Source organism: Penicillium antarcticum (assembly GCF_028974205.1).
Source record: "Penicillium antarcticum strain IBT 31339 chromosome Unknown utg000008l_segment0_segment0, whole genome shotgun sequence".
NCBI classification, from domain to species: Eukaryota; Fungi; Ascomycota; class Eurotiomycetes; order Eurotiales; family Aspergillaceae; genus Penicillium; species Penicillium antarcticum.
The window spans coordinates 1,919,979-1,936,746 of record NW_026695306.1 but is presented as its reverse complement, the minus strand read 5'-3'; the positions used below and the strand labels follow the sequence as shown (position 1 = coordinate 1,936,746).

Genomic DNA, 16,768 nt, shown 5'->3' with positions numbered 1-16,768 from the left:
CATCCTGATCGGGATTGGTGGGAACTCCTCGAAAAGAGGTGAAGATAGATCGATATCATGTGCAGGCCGCGATAATTGTACATAAATTGAGTTAAGAGTAACAAAGATCCTCCACGCCATACGGCTGGTAACGCATCAAGCATGGCGCATAATCAGGATGTCTCAAGGGTTTCTTGAGTCCAGAACAATAAAAAAAGGAAAACATCTATAAAACCTCGCCCACGATCTTTGCGGCTTCTTTGTATGTCTCCAAGAGCCGCTCGCACTTCTCTCGCTCGGCCTTGATGCCATCGTCTTCGTAGAGCAACTCGCTGAAAAGATCTTCCTTATAAAGTTCGCTTACAAGTCTATTCTGAACCACATCTTTGCAGTGGTTGACCAGGAGATGCATGACAGCCTTGGGAACCTGGTCGGCAATGCTCTCGCGCACAATGTTGAAGTAGGATGAAATGAGTCGGCGGATGAGCTCGGTTTCGAGCATCTCACGGTCGGTAAGTGCAGGCTCGGTATTCTCATTAGGCTGCAAAGAGGGCACAAAAGTTAGTTAATAGAACATGGAAATAGTGGAAGGGCTTATATTGACACTCACGAAAGCAGAAACTTCGCCACCATACTCGGTTGGTGCCGTGTATTCTTCGGCAGGCATAACGGGAGACCGTATTTCGGCGCGACGAATACTCTGGCTGATACTGGGTTCATTGGCATGGATCGCTTGCCGGTTGGAGTTCATTCCAGATGGTGGGGCCATGGCCGTGTTGTGAGTACCCTCCTTGCCGAAGAAATAGTTCAGGAACGAATCGCGGGCAGTATTCGAACCACCAAATGCGGCATGATTCGGATGGGCACCATTCAGGGTTGCAGCGATGCCATTCTCGCCGTTGCGGCCGACGTGCGGGGACATGCTCCGTGAACCCTTTGTGGATTGGGTTCGGATGGGGAGGTTCTGTTTGGAATCGGCGTGCTCCTCTTCTTCGGGGTTGGCCGTACCGTTGGCAGCTCCCAATTCCTTCTGGCGGCGTTTGTCGCGCTTCCGCTTTTCCTCCGCCATCAAGGCTTTGCGTTCCTCATCTTGTTTGTTCTGCATGATGGAAGACATAGCAGCCGCAGCACCAAGGAAGTTAGGGTGGTTGGTGTTGATGTAGGCTCTTTGAATCGAGATCAAAGATTCCACGTAGTTCGAGCAAGGTCCCAGACGCTCACGGAGTAGGTCAGACACAACCTCGATCAATTTTCCCTGAAGGCGAGGGAATCGCAGAAGTTCTTGGTTACCACAAGTGTGGCAGATCTTGATGAGCTCCTCATAGACAAGCTCTACACAGCGCTGACTAGGTGATTCCAGAAGCTTGATTTGAGGCTTGACCAGTAGGTCAAAGGCCAATTCTGGGACAAACAAGCTAGGACGAGGGCCAGTCGAGTTACGGATGGCGGTTCTGATATCAGAAACAGTCAAGTTGTGGGTAGGATCGATGGTTTCTAAGGAGTTTCCAAAGACCGAGTTGAAGATATAGTAGATCCTTGCTCCACCACAGAGCTCCTTGGTGGAAATCTCCGAGGAAGTTCCATCGATGGAGGAGATGAATGAGGCAGCGAATCTTGTCATCTGCTGGAGAATCAATGACCCGCGGTGTTCCTCGCCGCTAAATTGCTTGTTTCCATAGCTGGCCAACTCCTGCTGTGTCTGGCCCATCAAAGTGTTGAGACGAGCCTTGATGTCTGGCAGCCGGTCTCGAATGTGCGACATCAGGGTTGTGTTCAACGTCTTGGCCAAAAAGTGTGTCCCGCACCGGTTAGCCATGTTACGGTAGGCTGGGTGATGGCGGAAGAACTCTGACTCTGCCCGCAAAGCGTCGGAAAGTGATTTACCAGACTGGATATCCTGCTGAGATCGGTTAACCACACCGATAAAGCCAAGCTTCAAGGGATAGACACGTCCGGACAGAATATCCATCGCGTTAGTTCCGTGATCCATGAGGTCCAGCTTTGATAGAACACCAATCGTCCTTCGGCCCATTGCATCTACCTGGCGAGCGAGCTTCAGCGCTTCAGAGTTGACCAAGTCGACATTGGCTGGTGAGACCGCAAGAATTATACTGTTGGGTTTGGCGATGTACTCCAGAATCAAGGTTCGCGTTTGTTTTTCGATATCGGAGGGTTGGTCACCAATGGGCACCTTAGTCAATCCGGGCAGATCAACCAGAGTCAGGTTTAGCACATGAGGAGAGAAGATCTTGAGGTTGATGGGTTGTCTGTTGATGCCCTTGTTGTTTCCTGCAATTCTCGCCGTTTCGGCCTCAATCTCTTGCTTCACTTGCGCAAAGTCATCGAATTTGCGTCCGGGGAGATGGTGAAACTCGGCCCATTCGTGTTGACCGGCAACACTTGCAGCCGTGTGTGGGATGTGAATCTCATCATGTTCTGGCTTATCGTCGCGCTCACTGGGGACATTGATAAGCTGGAGAATCAGAGGCCGCCGGGTGACAATGCCACTGCCTCTTGGTAGGAAGTCCCGTCCGACAATGTTCTCGAGGACCGAGGATTTTCCAGAGGATTGAGAGCCAACAACAACCTAGTAAGGAGGTCCGGATTAGCCTAACCGGCATCCACGATGGGGGTTGCCCCCCATATTGCAAGGGCTTTACCCAAAATAACTCACAATTTGGGGTAAGTCGAGGGAATCGTTTCCAATGGTGTTGAAGACCAGATCCTGGAGCTTGTTCACCGTCACAAGCAGATCCTCGCCCAGCGATGCCATGATGTGTTTGGGGGGGGGGGGGAACCGAAGCGGGCTCCTTGATATGATTATGGCACAAACACACACGGGATCCGGAGGGAGAATATGGAAGTTAAAGCAGAAGAAGGGAATAGACGCGCAAAGCCAAGTCGCGTGCAGAGTCACCGGATCCCCATGCACTGCTTGGTTACGCTGTTTATGGGCACTTTTTCGGTGCACGTGATGCTGACCTAACAGCTTAGGTCAGCCCATGACGTCGATGACAATATTATCAATTATACGACCGGCATACACTTGGGATTTCTTATTTGCTTTTTATGTCGGGTCGGGTTGCTATTGGAATAAATACAAGGCGAAAAGCTGCGGGAAAGCTGAAAGTCACAGGATGTGTGTGTTTGCATATCGAATGCGAAAACTTGATTTAGGATCTGCTATGAAACCTTCTATACTAGACAGATCGGCGAATGGAGGTTCCAGGACTTCTTGTTGCTCAGAATATGAAAATAAAACCCTGAAGCCGATCACTGGTCCAACTCAACGTAGTTGGCGGGGAAGAGTCCTCGTGCGCCATTGTATTCACCGAGCCACCAGTCATCATCAGGGAATTCCTGCGAGCTTATTAGCATTGTATAGATATTGAGAAAAGTTTTTGTTAACTTACCACGTTGGTGATTTTCACGCCTTCAGGAAAGCCAATCTCGTTGTCTTCGGCAGCTTCATAATCGAACAGAGCCGTGGCAGTGGGTCCCTTGGAGCTCGTGGCGGCGGCGGGCGCAGGGGCAGCGGCGGGCGTGGGAGGAGCAGGAACGGCGGCAGCAGGCTCCGGCTCTGGCTCGTACCCATGAGCAACCAGCGCAGGAGTTTCATGCTTGTCGTCCTCCACAATCTCCACATAATTGCCCGGGAAGAGACCACGCTCGCCCTGGGCATTGACACCCACCCACCAGTCCTCGTCCACCATTTCAATGTCGGTCACAAACTCCCCCTCACGCAGCTCGATTTCATTGTCTTCGGCCTTTTCATAGTCAAATTGGACTTGGGCGCGCAGTCCACTCTGAGGTTTCTCTGGTGCCGTGGCTTCGGCCGCAGCACGTCCAAGGTCGTGCGAATCTTCCTCAAGATCCCGTTCGTCTGGAACTGCCTCTTGGAGACTCTGAACGGGAAGAGCTGGAGGCGGAGAGTTCTGCTCCTCGTGGGCATCGGCAACACCCTGACCCACCGGCATAGCAATCCGGATAGGGGAGCTCTCGCGTACTGGTGGTGTGGGAGGGGTGGAGAGCGAGGCTGTTGCGGGGGCGTCGGAAGAACTTGCTGAGCGTCATGCTCATGCTCGGGCTCGGGGTCGGGACCAGAGGATAGGCCAGGTACAGGAACGGGACGACTGGCCTGTGGGACCGGAGGAGCGGGTGGTGCGGGTGTATCATGGGCGAATTGACCGCGGATATCACTGACGCTAGGCTGGGATTCTTCCGCTTGGTCAACGGTCCTTGCGTCAACTGGTGGTTCGGCAAGTTGGGATTTCTCGTGTGTGGTTTGGACAGGGGCCCAGGATTTTCCAGCGTAGGAGCTCTTCCACTCATTTTGACCACTAGCCTGGCTCTGAATGGGAGTGGGTTCAGCGCTCTGCGATGGTGGTGTCTCTCCGCGCTCCCTGGCCTTGCGTTCAGCCCAAATCTGAGCAGGTGTCTTTCCTCCTTCGTCTGCAAATGTTCGGCTTGCAACACCAATTGGGGCGCTCGCGCTCGGCTTAGGCTCAAGGGCAGTCGGGAGAGGTGGCTTAGTTCCAGGGAAAGAAGGGCCACTGCCAAACTTATTGGCAACCTTAGGCTTAGGTAGGTTTGTCAAACGCTCTGAGGTATTGGATGGGGCAGGACGCTCAGGCAGCGTCGTAGAAGGCTCATTGACAGCGGGGCTCAATGAGACATTGTCACCGGTTGGTTTCTGTGCCTTGGATCGGATAGCAGCAATGTCCACTTTGCCAATCGGCTCATAGGACCCCTTGACGGGGGCCGGGCGCTCATCTTTGAGCTGACCAGATTCGGCGGCCTGTCTCCGAATGGCAGCAATATCAACTTTGCCTATTGGCTGGTATCCACCCTTGACAACGCCAGCGTCGTCCGAAATCGGGGCGGGAGCTTGGCGAGTCGCTGTGGGGTTTGCCTTGAGCTCTTGCAGGTTCACTCTGGTGGGCTGATAGGCCGGCTGAACCTTTTCCAATTGAGTCCGGGTCACTGGAGGGGCATCTGCACCCCATCCATCATCATCCACGGGGGCTCTCGATGAGGCCGGCTGTGGTCGGGCGGGGTTGGGGGCAATTCCTCCAGATCTTGTCGGTGTGAAAGCGGGCTTGTTGGCTACAGGAGGGCGGGGGGCGGGGGTGGGGATAGAAGTCTCCCCAGCGGAATACTTGGAGCCGGAGGAGTCTGCCACTCGCTGGACAATGGCCTCGGGGGTCAAATCTCCATCTGCCCGTGCAGTAACCTGAACATGATATCCCTACCAATAACATTAGTCTCGCATGAAGTACTTGATGGGAAAGTGACTCCTCACATGAAGGAACTTTGAAACTGCAGCCAGGTGGCTGGTGAAATAGCCCTTGGTTCGCTCAGGCACACCTTCTCCGCACCACGCAACCAGGACGTTCTTGGGGAGACCTGTATTTGGGTCTGTCACCTTCACATAGGCGAACTGTACCCTCCCTTCGGAGAATTCTTCGATGAGATCGGCCAATTCACCCTCTGCCAGAATGAGATGTCAATGGGGGTGAGATACGATGGGGTTGCCTGATCACTGACCTCCGGAGCTCTGAACCTTGAGTACACTCTCCTTGCCTGCATCCTGCTGAAAAGCGCTGACTAGGGGAGTAGAAACCGAAAAGACAGCCCATTGACCGTAGGTCGGAGAACCAGCTGTAGATGGGGGAGGTGCATTCACCACGGTCTGGTAGCTCTTGGATATCGAGGGACCGTTGGATGAGAGATTGAGAGAAGCCATGACTAGGGGACAAAATTGAGGACCACGTGGGAGAGGGTCCTACACTTGGAGTCAGTGAGGTGAGGGGTGGATAGGAGAGAGGAAACTGAAGAGGAAGAGGAAGAGGAAGAGGAAGAGGAAGAGGAAGAGGAAGAGGGAGTTGACGTAGGTGGGGCCCATAACACTGACCGGATATTTGCGGGGAGAGTAAATAGAGAGTATGGGAATATAGTAGAGAGAATGTAGAGAGAAGAGTAGGAGTGATATAGAGTAGACAGTAGACAGTAGACAGTAGAGTAAAAGTAGAGAATAGGAAAGACAAAACGTGGTCGCCTAAGATATGTATACGGTTTAGCCTACTAAACTATGGTTATGGTCAGCTATAGGTTACTATTAGCTAACTATATACTATTATACTATGCTATAATATACTATAAGTTTTTGCTAGTACACTAGTAATGTTATGAACGTTACTACTGACTTGCATATTCATGTATACTTCTACCCAACACCTATCACATTCAATTTCTCCGATTTACTCACCGAAAGGTGGGGAGCTCCGAAAACTTCTGGACCTTTGGACATTTGGACCTTTGGACTTTTGGACTTTTGCCTTTGCTTTGCTTTGCCTCTGCATCTCTTTCGGATCCAGTCATGGGATCTTCTGATTTCAGCTCCGGTCGGAATGTCAACGTGTCCGCCACTTCGTCAAATGATGTATCCGCTGCTTCGTCCCCAGGTCTCAAGGGCCCCGTGGATTCTCCGCTAGATCAGCCAGCTGAAGAGATCCTGCCTAGAGATCGGCAGCAAAAGACTGCTACCTACGACTATGCCTATGAGAAGTCCATGAGTCACGCCGAGGCAAAACTATTCTACCAGCACCACCAGTTAGCCTCGCGAGGTGACAACCCCTTGCCCCCGAGCCCGGGCCTTACAGCCCGGTCGACGGCCGATTCGCACCCCGAAGAATCACCAGTTCACCAACTGGACTCGTTGCAGAGCCATATCTCCCAGGAGAGTTCCATGGTCCTTGATTCGGATCCAACAACACTGCACCTGCAGCCGCCCAAAGATCATGATGCTTCAGCGCACTACTTTGAGGACCAGGATGTCGCCAATCTTTCCGCCCAAACTCAGGCCGCGCACCTAGGCGCAGCTCATGGACAGGGCGCATACCTTGCCGCAGCGGAGAGTCTGCACAGCGCGAACGTGGGCATTGGAGCACCCCAGGTGCCTAGCGGGTTTGCGCCGGGCAATGATACCGTGACTTCGGAGCTAAATGCCATTTACCGCAAGATCAAGAAGCTCCTTGATCGTCGTGCCCAATACATGGAGCTTTCGTTGCAAGGTCCAGGTATGGACCCAAGGGATCAGCCAGACTGGGATATCTACCCGCCTCCCCCAGAGCCAGCGTGGGATGATGGCAAAGAATATCAACCCGGCAATGTTGGTGGACCATCCGATGTCAATGGCAAGAAGAGGAAAATGGGTCAAGACATTGGAGAGGACTTCGACATAGAGGAAGTAATGCCTCTTCCCGAGGAATCTTCATGGACGTATAGACTTGATGGGAACAGCGTGTATCAGGTCTTTGAGTCTGAAACGGCCGCAGACGAGCAAAAGCCTATCGTCCAGATACCCTCGTTGCGCGATTTTTATATGGATTTGGATGCCATTGTGGACGTATCAACAGATGGACCTGCTAAGAGCTTTGCCTTTAAGCGGCTTTCATACTTGGAAGGCAAATTTCAACTTTACACGCTGCTCAACGAATACCAGGAGATCGCAGACAGCAAGAAGGTCCCTCACAGAGACTTTTACAACGTGCGTAAGGTGGATACTCACGTCCACCATTCTGCTTGCATGAACCAGAAGCATCTTCTCCGTTTCATCAAGAGTAAGATGAGAAAGTCTCCAGATGAAGTTGTTCTTTTCCGAGATGGGAAACATCTGACCTTGAGGGAGGTCTTTGAAAGTATCAATTTGACTGCTTACGACCTCAGCATTGATACATTGGACATGCATGTTAGTCTTTCTTCTTGTTCCACCGCTTGTCTGTTTCATTTGCAATTCTGGTTCACCCTCATGCTACCTAGCGACACTCACTGACTGACCATGTAGGCACATACTGACTCTTTCCATCGCTTCGACAAATTCAATCTGAAATATAATCCGGTGGGCGAATCGCGTCTGCGTGAAATTTTCCTCAAGACCGACAACTACATCAAGGGCCGCTACCTGGCCGAAATCACCAAGGAGGTGATCTCAGACCTAGAATCCAGCAAATATCAGATGGTGGAATGGCGGATCTCAATCTACGGTCGATCCCTTCAAGAATGGGATAAGCTTGCGGCCTGGGTGGTGGACAACAAGTTGTTCTCGCCTAATGTTCGTTGGCTGATCCAAGTGCCTCGTCTCTATGATGTGTACAAGTCCAGTGGTATGATGGAGAACTATGAGCAGGTCATCACCAACGTCTTCCAGCCCTTGTTCGAAGTCACAAAGGATCCCTCTAGTCATCCCAAGCTTCATATCTTCCTCCAGCGCGTGGTCGGATTTGACAGTGTAGATGACGAGAGCAAGGCCGAGCGCCGGCTCTACAGAAAGTATCCAATTCCTCGAGAATGGAATACCAAGCAGAATCCGCCCTACACTTATTGGCTTTATTTCATGTTTGCCAACATCGCCTCCCTCAACAATTGGCGCAAGCGTCGCGGGTTCAACACCTTTGTGCTTCGGCCACACTGCGGTGAGGCAGGCGACCCAGATCATTTGGCCGTTGGCTTCCTCTGCTGCCATAGTATCAGTCACGGTATTTTGCTGCGCAAAGTACCCCTTCTGCAATACCTCTACTATCTGGATCAAATCGGTATTGCCATGTCGCCACTCAGTAACAATGCGCTATTCCTCACATATGACAAGAACCCATGCGCTAGCTTCTTCAGACGAGGACTCAATGTATCATTGTCCACGGATGATCCTTTGCAGTTTGCCTTTACGAAGGAGCCCTTGATTGAGGAATATTCAGTCGCGGCGCAAATCTACAAATTTAGCGCAGTCGACATGTGCGAACTCGCTAAGCATTCGGTTCTCCAAAGTGGATTCGAGCTTTCACTGAGGGCAAGATGGCTTGGTTCAAACTGCTCATTGCCAGGAGTTGCTGGTAACAATGTTGCAAAGAGCAATGTCCCAGACATTCGTGAGGCGTTCCGGCATGAGACTTTGCTAGGAGAATTATCTCTGTGAGTGTTGACAACCTGGATATTCAAGGGGATCTAGGATTGGTGCTAACTGCAGTCTCTTGAAGTATTGAAAGTCATTCCGAAAGCAATGCATCCCAGGACCAGAAGGGTTTATCACCAGGCTTTGTTCCGAGTCAGCCTACGAGCAAAGCAGGAGATACCATGCCTACGAACAACGGTAAGATCTGAGATATTTGTGATGTCAAGAAATGATCAAGCTGACAGTCGCTGCGTATCTAGCTCCTGCATCCAAGCCACGTTCCGAATCCCGTTCTAGTGTGTCTGGGACGGATATCTCACAGAGTGAGCTTCCAATTCAAATGGCAACCTCCCCTTCATCAACCCATTTGGCTCGGTCTTCAAGTAGTGCTGCTCTTGGAGGTGTTGGTGGCGCAGATGGGTTACCTGAGCAGAAGATTTTCCCAGGAATCGTTCATGAGAGAGTTCGCAAAGGAAACATGCACCAATAGATATATTCGGTCTATCTTGTTATTCTCGGATCACATACCTGCTCAGAATTAGAAAGCCATAGAGAGCAGAAGAGGAATCTCAAAAATGCCGGGAACCCAGCTGAAATAAGTTCAATATGCAATTATTTCCAAATGCACGCTCTGAATAGGATACAAATTAATTTAGGTCAAATGGCCCAACTGCCCTTCCTTTCTGGCAGTCCCCAGCCTTCTAGGTTGGTTTCATCTTCTACCATGCCAGGCTCTTGCCTGGCCCACTCCTGAATATACAAGCGCAATGCTTTCCATCGTGTACACCCTCCGGTCAGATCCTTATTGTCGAGAGCAACATACCCCCGCGCATCAGTGTGCAAGTCATCCTGACGGAGCTCTTCGACTGTGATGCCTGAGATTCGGCTGAGCTCGTAATCATAGTAACGGGCAAGACAAGGATACCCCAGCGAGAGGTAATTAAATATTTGCGTGACAAATCCATCATGAAACTCTGCGTCAATGGCTTTCTGGAGGTTTGGACTAGCAGGTTTCCGGCCAGAATTCCCAAGCGATGCCGCCAGACGATCCAGGTGAATGTGCGAAGGAGATGGACTGAGGCCTACGCTCACACCAGTCTCATCAATCCGAGCCATGGGAGTCACAATCCCGGGAAAGAGGCCGGTAACCTCCGGCTCTTGCTTCTCGTCTTTGCAACAAGTGCCCATCCACAAACCAGCGCCTTTTTCCCCCTGTCGATGGGGAGCCGCGCACCACAGCCCTTCGCAATTGTTGCAAAGGTCATGGCCACAACTCACTGCAGTATCGATGTGAGCATGCTCACAGATAGTCCCCTCCGGTGATAAGCTCTGTGGCAGAATAATGTCACTTCCAAGCATCGGTGGACTAGGGCCGGACTTCTTCTGGTTCTGAGATGACTCTTGCTGTCCTGATGTCATCATAGCCCGAAGCCTCATTTCGGCCTCCTCTTTATGATGTCGCATGTATTCAAGTTCCCAGGACAGATCCGCCGAGGATTGTCGACGAGACTTGATATGATGATACTTCATGTGAGAAGACGGACCATCTTCGTCTGAGTCTCTGTCGTCTTCGTCTATGGCGAAATGATCCACAGGCTCATACACCTGCTCGTTGGGAAAGGCAGCCAGTGCTTGTTCCCTCAGCTGCTTCTGTGCAGAGCGGGCGGCAAGTGAAAGCAAGAATTCCGAGAACTCCTCGCTGCAACTTTCACGGGGTAGCTTGCTAGGGTGTAAATCTCTGGTTACTTTTTTCGATAGCCCAAGTAGTGAGGTGCACGCTGAGTGAGATCTGGAGTTATCAGACTCTTCGCTACTGTTGGATGGAATTGACGGAAGGGCTGGAACTCGAAATGAGTGTCGGCGGCCCTCTTGTCGGCGCAACAGACTGGAGTACGAGAACCGAGACTCAGGTGGTGAACAGGTAACGGCATGGTGGCCTGTATCTGACCAACATGTCATGCCCGGGCTGATGCTCGCGTGAGCCAGTGGACCTGATGTGTTGTGTCGTCGAGGGAACTGGGTCGCTTCTGTTTTTCGAACTGAGCGTGTGTCGGTCTCTATAAGTTCAGGCTTAAACCTTCTGGGGGACGTGGTTTTAGGTTGTGATGGGAGGATCTCCCCAGTAACTTCCGAAGCTGTATGAGATCTTCTATTGCTTGATTTGGTGGTTTCGATTGGCTCAGGAGCAAATCTTCTCGGTCGGTGGTCATTACGGCCCTGGGAATGAGTTTCATCTGGCGAAATAGCTGTCTGAGGTTCTATTCCTCTAGAAGCAGGCTCTTGGTTCTTGGAGCTTCGAGATACGGTTTCGATTGGTTGGGCCAAGAATCTCCGAGGAGGCTTGGATGTCTCATTTTGAGTTGCATATCCCGGGAGCTGTTGGGAATCATTCAGAGAAGTCGGATTATCCGTATGGGAGGGGTTTTGAGGTGATATGGGGTCTATAGATCTGTACTCTGATCTGGCTGTGGGTGTGTCCACACCAGCTTTCCGGGCTTCTGGATGGCCCATTGTCTGATGTTTGTGGCCTAGTACAACTCTCCACCATGCTTTGATATCAGCGCATTTAAAAGAAAGTGCACACCATTTGGGAGAACAAGTGAGATAACCACGGGTCGAAAAGGCGGTGTCGGACAGGTAAGAAGGAAGCGGTGACAAGAACGCCAACACAAAAGAAACTCAAAAAGATATCACTGGTGGAAGTGAAGGGAGGGTGAAAGGAGAATGAATGTGAAGGTGAATATGCAAATGTTGTTGGGGGAGTACAAGGGCGGTGGGGTTAATGACATCAAAGATAAGATATCCAGCCAACTTTCCTTCATCAATGGCCGACAAGCGCAAATTCGACGAAGACCACTCTACCTCCAAAAGGAGGGTCATTGGGCCTGCACTACCAACTGCCAGTGAAAGTGACAGTGACAGGGATAGCGACGATGACTTCGGTCCAAGTTTACCTCCTCCTTCTGGCGCAACACCTATGCCAGCACCTGAGGCTCCCAAGGTAGTTGAGTCAAAAGAAAGCCAACGCGATCAGTGGATGCTACAGCCCCCTGCCCAATCTGACTGGGCTACCAAGATTGATCCAACGCAGCTACGGAATCGCAAGTTCAATTCGGGCAAGTCAGCCACGGCGCCAAAGAAGATGGATGCTTCGTGGGTGGAGACCCCGGAGGAGCGAATGAAGCGGTTACAAGATGCAGTCATGGGCGTCGGTACCTCGGAACAGACTGGAAAGCAGACCCCTGCCACAAATACAAAAATGATGGAAGACAAAATCAAGAAGTACAGGGTAAGCTTGGCATCTTTCAGCCATATACTTTCTCTAATGCTCTTTACATAGGACGTGACAGGCAAAAACAGTCGCTTAGAAACATCTGAGAGTCAAAAGGACGAAGATGATGATCCAAGTGCTCGCGCTTTTGACCGAGAAAAGGATATGGCAATATCTTCCAAGATATCGAGTGCGCAGCGCCGGGAAATGGTGCAGAAGGCTGGAGATTACACCTCACGTTTCTCTAAGGGGAATTTCCTATGAATTCAAGCGATCATACAACTGGATTACTACCTGGCTTCGAGCCGAAGTGCGAAATGCGATATGTCGTATACATGCGCTTGGTCTGTTGTCCAACTTCCAGGGCTGGTGATAAATAAGAAGTATACAATTAAAATGGGACAATGCCCGTGCATACGCCTTGGGGTAGAGCCCATTGCCCGTCCACGATAGGCCTTAGGTATTTTGGAAAGTAGAGGGCCCGCCTATTAATGATGTCTATATGTATTTGCTAGCCTATTGTGGGCAATGCCTTACCGCCTATCTTTACATACATTCAATCTAATATATACCTATAACTTTGTAATCTATCCCAATTAATTACTGTTTTCTACCTATATCACACCATGTCCTTATAATATATTACATTTTAGGATTTTATATATTATGAATAGACCTCGACATTCCCACGGGAGTGGGTCCACGGGACTAGACCTCTGTAGGAATTCCCACGGGAAAAGCCACAATCTAGTCATATGGAAATGTCAATGTCTAGCCAGCACTTTAAGCCGCAGTTCCACACGAAGGAAGCTGTATATAGTGAAAGAAATGAAAAGGTAGGGATTATCTATTAGGAAGCTCACTACTGATGACACTAGGCATATAGGTGATACAATAGGCTAAATAGAGAAAGGCTATTAGCTTACGACATATAATTTCACTATCGCAAGGTAGGTAGTAAATGAGTAAACTACTTGCCACTAACGCGGATGCTACGCGTAAAAGGCGGCATAAAAAGCCCGAATAGCGTATGAAGAAAATCTACTAGATGAAGAAGCTATACCACGTCTAGATTGCACCAAACCCGCAAATAACCTACCTGGACCTACTTTTGAAAAAAGAAATACAGGTCTTGGCGTACATAATTCATAATTTAGCTGATTCATCAAAATGAAATACTGTTATTTACGTTTGTTCTAGTTCTAATTTTCTTGATTCTTTATCTTTCACTTCAATCACTTAAAATATTAAGAAACTCTTTTGTATACTTGTGTATTAATAGTAGTGTCACGGCGTAGCCTTGGCTTTACGTGCGCGTGACAATTGTGCGTACTTAGTCAGTATATATATCGGTCCAGGAATGTCAGCCGTCAGGCTGACATAGTGGTCTTTTTGGCCTAGTTGGTAGATGTTTATTGACCTGGGTGCAAGCTATTACAAGTAGCCATGAGTTATTTATATTATTTTATAGTAATATAGCTATAGTATCATAGTAGGAACTAAAATAGATTAAGGAAGGGGTCTTATTATATAGAAATATAAATTTGATACTACTTGGAAGGTGGTGCACCTTTATAAGAAAATATCAATTTTCTAAAAAAATTATATTCTTAATACTATTTATCATATTAAGCTTACCTATATTAAATAACTCATAGTATAGTACATATTCTAATCTTATCTTACTTTAAATTGTAACAAAATATAGCGGCTACAAAAAAGGATTGAATATAGTAATTAAGAATTGAGTATTAAATTTTCGAGGGCCAAAAAGGCTTTCGCGGGTTAGGTATAGATTTATAGTTTATTTCAACTTAATTTATCTAGTGTCCACTGATTATAGGATACTATTAGTCCAATTAGTGATAAAATATTTAGTCTACTATATATAGCGCCTAACTTTTAAACGATCTCTATAAGTCTACTCCTCTCTTACGAGATGATATCTTAGAGTTAGTCTTATAATCTATTTCTCTTATCGGTCTATAATAATATAGATAGTATACTATACCTTATATTAGATCCGCTGCAAGGAATTGCTCCTAAACTGTCTAGTGGTTAGCGAATATTCGACCCTTTTAACCAAGACTTTATCCGACTATAGCCTCGCCTATTATTCTTTTCTTTGTTTACGCGTGTTAGCCTGCATCGAAGAAAGAGCTACCTATTTTACGATAGTATAATATATACTAAATAGGTAGTAGAGAAGTGGATTAAGACTAACTATAGAAAGACTAGCAAAATCTGCTAGGATACGAGCTATTGAGCGGAGATATAGCAGCATTTTAATTAAGTACTAGAGAGGTCTAAAGCTAGCCAAAGGTTATATATATAAGCGCTATAGTTTAGTTCTTAAATATTTATCTTCTAACAGGACTCCTAATAGCACGACTCAACATAGTATATCTACGTTTTCAAAGTGTCTCTATATTACTTTATATTAATAGCGCGCGAGGAATACTTAGCAAAAAGCTAGTATTACTAATATAGGACATAATAAGTACTTTCTTATTTATCAAGATATCTTACTAATTAATCTAGTAAATAGAGATATAACAAACTAAACAAGCCACGGGTTTACTTAAAAGGCCTAGGAGGAGAAGCTTCTTACCTTCCTTACGATCCTACGTCTTCATTTTTGGATTACTAAGTATCCTAGGCTCTATACCCTAATCTAAATAGCCTAGTATGGCCTCTCTATCCCTAAGACTCCTTCCGCGAAGACTTTGCGTCATCGCCTACAAATATAGTCGAAGAACGTCATTAATTATTAGATATCACTTTTTATTAGGTATTTATAGCTATTACTGGCTATTTTATCGATAAGGATTAGTATTATCGAGAGGTTCTACTTAGCTTCTAACCAATTTCTTAGAACGCACTCTAGCGAGAACCTTAGCGCTGTATTCCTAGATAGATAGACTTATATAATGTTCGATCTAGGACTAAATACTTATAATTAATACTAATAATATATAAAATAATAATACCTTACTTAGTTAACGCCTTATAATAGTCGCTATCGGATAGATCATGTTAAAGAAGTCGTTCTTGGTGAACCTTGAAATACCCCCAAGAATTAGTCTCTGCACATCCTGAATACCACTTGTTCGAGAGACATCTTTGATCTTACCTGGTTGACAGGCTCTGTCCTGAAAACACTAGACCCTTTCTTACAGCAAAATAGCTCCGATTAATATTCGATCCCCTTTATATTGAATATATTAAACTAACTTAATACTTAGTTTAGATAAATAGCCTTAGATTAACTTCCTTCTATAGATGACGTAGCTATTCTTCGATTTCACCCTTAAGCTATAAATAAAGAACACTACCACTTGTTATATAGTCTATATTTACAATAAGCTTTTTGAATAACCTAAGTAGTTAATAGACTGGTTTAAACGTAAAACGGTTCCCTAGAAAAGGATAATATGTAAGGTATTTAAGGCTATGCATAAGTAGCTCTTTTGAGTAGACTAACACGATGTAATGGATTTCTAACGAGCGGAATAATATTTACGCTAATAATTTACGCTAGTAAATAAGTTTAAGTTCTTTCTGGGTAAAGATTAGGACGATTCAAAACAGCCACTCGCCTATATATCCTAATCACAATTCCGAACAACGTCGAAACGTATGTAGACCTCGATAGCGGAGCTAAAGTTGACCTAGTCAGCTATTAGTTCGCTTAGGAATACGGGCTTAAGCGCGTACCACTAACAAGCGTTGTTATTTCCGCAATTAATAAAGAATCAGAATTGTAAGAAAGCGGTCTAGTGTTTATAGGATAGAGCCTATTAACTAGGTAAGATCAAAGATATCTCGGAACAAGTGGTATTGCAAGATATATAGAGACTGATTCTTAGGGAACTCCTAGGTTCACTAAGAAAGATTTATTTAATATGATCAAAGAGGCGGTAAGTCGGCGCTGACGACTCTATAGGGATGCACTGACAAGAAGCAGGGTAGTCCACAAGAGTTTGATACTGATATGGTATACGTCCCTATAGAGTCCGTGATAGCAAGATACTAATTAAGCCTTCTCTTACAGAAAGATAGGAGATAGCTAAAATTTGTAAGAAAATAGCGCCTTATAAACTTTTAATTGTGAATCTTCTCGGGACGAGTGTTCGGTGTAACAAACCTCGAACTTTAGACTATAATATTACTTCCGTAAGACCTCGGAAGGCCTTCGAAAAGACCTTATATATATAAATGTTTACCTAAAGGATATTTCACAAATAGCTTAGGCTATAATCTAGCTTAGATATTGGATAGAATTAATAATTATACAATAGGACGAAGACTCGCTTTCGGGGAAGAGCCATACTACAAAATCGCATATCGAGACGCTTAAAAAGGATCTAGTACTAATCCATTACTCTAGAAGAATGTTTTTATAGGATAATGCGAAAAGTTGCCTAGCGAAAGAGACGGTAGAGTATACGTCGAAGATTAGCCCGCACACTTACCCGACTATACTAGTGTAGCGCTAACGCATTCCACTACAAAGCAGGCTACCACCTACCGAGCGGGCAACCCCTAAACACCATAGTAAAAACGATATG

The 16,768-nt window shown here is 47.2% G+C and overlaps 5 protein-coding genes across 5 annotated transcripts; 2 read left to right on the top strand and 3 right to left on the bottom strand.

Annotated features, from left to right (window-relative positions):
- Nucleotides 1–205: 205 nt before the first annotated feature.
- N7508_008255 (dynamin-related GTPase DNM1) lies at nt 206–2,752 on the bottom strand (the record flags this gene model as incomplete). Its single annotated transcript, XM_058466319.1, has 3 exons — nt 206–520; nt 590–2,566; nt 2,654–2,752. 3 exons carry the CDS (start codon nt 2,750–2,752, stop codon nt 206–208), a joined length of 2,391 nt encoding a protein of 796 aa, XP_058317647.1.
- A 500-nt stretch (nt 2,753–3,252) lies between these two features.
- On the bottom strand, nt 3,253–5,725 carry N7508_008254 (putative actin binding protein; the record flags this gene model as incomplete). Its single annotated transcript, XM_058466318.1, has 5 exons — nt 3,253–3,339; nt 3,393–4,015; nt 4,081–5,227; nt 5,282–5,469; nt 5,527–5,725. The coding sequence occupies 5 exons, from the start codon at nt 5,723–5,725 to the stop codon at nt 3,253–3,255; spliced, it is 2,244 nt and encodes a 747-aa protein (XP_058317646.1).
- A 633-nt stretch (nt 5,726–6,358) lies between these two features.
- N7508_008253 (uncharacterized protein) lies at nt 6,359–9,416 on the top strand (the record flags this gene model as incomplete). The annotated part of the gene is made up of 4 exons (XM_058466317.1): nt 6,359–7,729; nt 7,826–8,946; nt 9,012–9,124; nt 9,187–9,416. The coding sequence occupies 4 exons, from the start codon at nt 6,359–6,361 to the stop codon at nt 9,414–9,416; spliced, it is 2,835 nt and encodes a 944-aa protein (XP_058317645.1).
- Nucleotides 9,417–9,583: 167 nt separating this feature from the next.
- Nucleotides 9,584–11,437, bottom strand: N7508_008252 (uncharacterized protein; the record flags this gene model as incomplete). Its single annotated transcript, XM_058466316.1, has 1 exon — nt 9,584–11,437. One exon carries the CDS (start codon nt 11,435–11,437, stop codon nt 9,584–9,586), a length of 1,854 nt encoding a protein of 617 aa, XP_058317644.1.
- Nucleotides 11,438–11,750: 313 nt separating this feature from the next.
- Nucleotides 11,751–12,461, top strand: N7508_008251 (GPALPP motifs-containing protein 1; the record flags this gene model as incomplete). The annotated part of the gene is made up of 2 exons (XM_058466315.1): nt 11,751–12,215; nt 12,267–12,461. The coding sequence occupies 2 exons, from the start codon at nt 11,751–11,753 to the stop codon at nt 12,459–12,461; spliced, it is 660 nt and encodes a 219-aa protein (XP_058317643.1).
- Between the last annotated feature and the right edge of the window lie 4,307 nt (nt 12,462–16,768).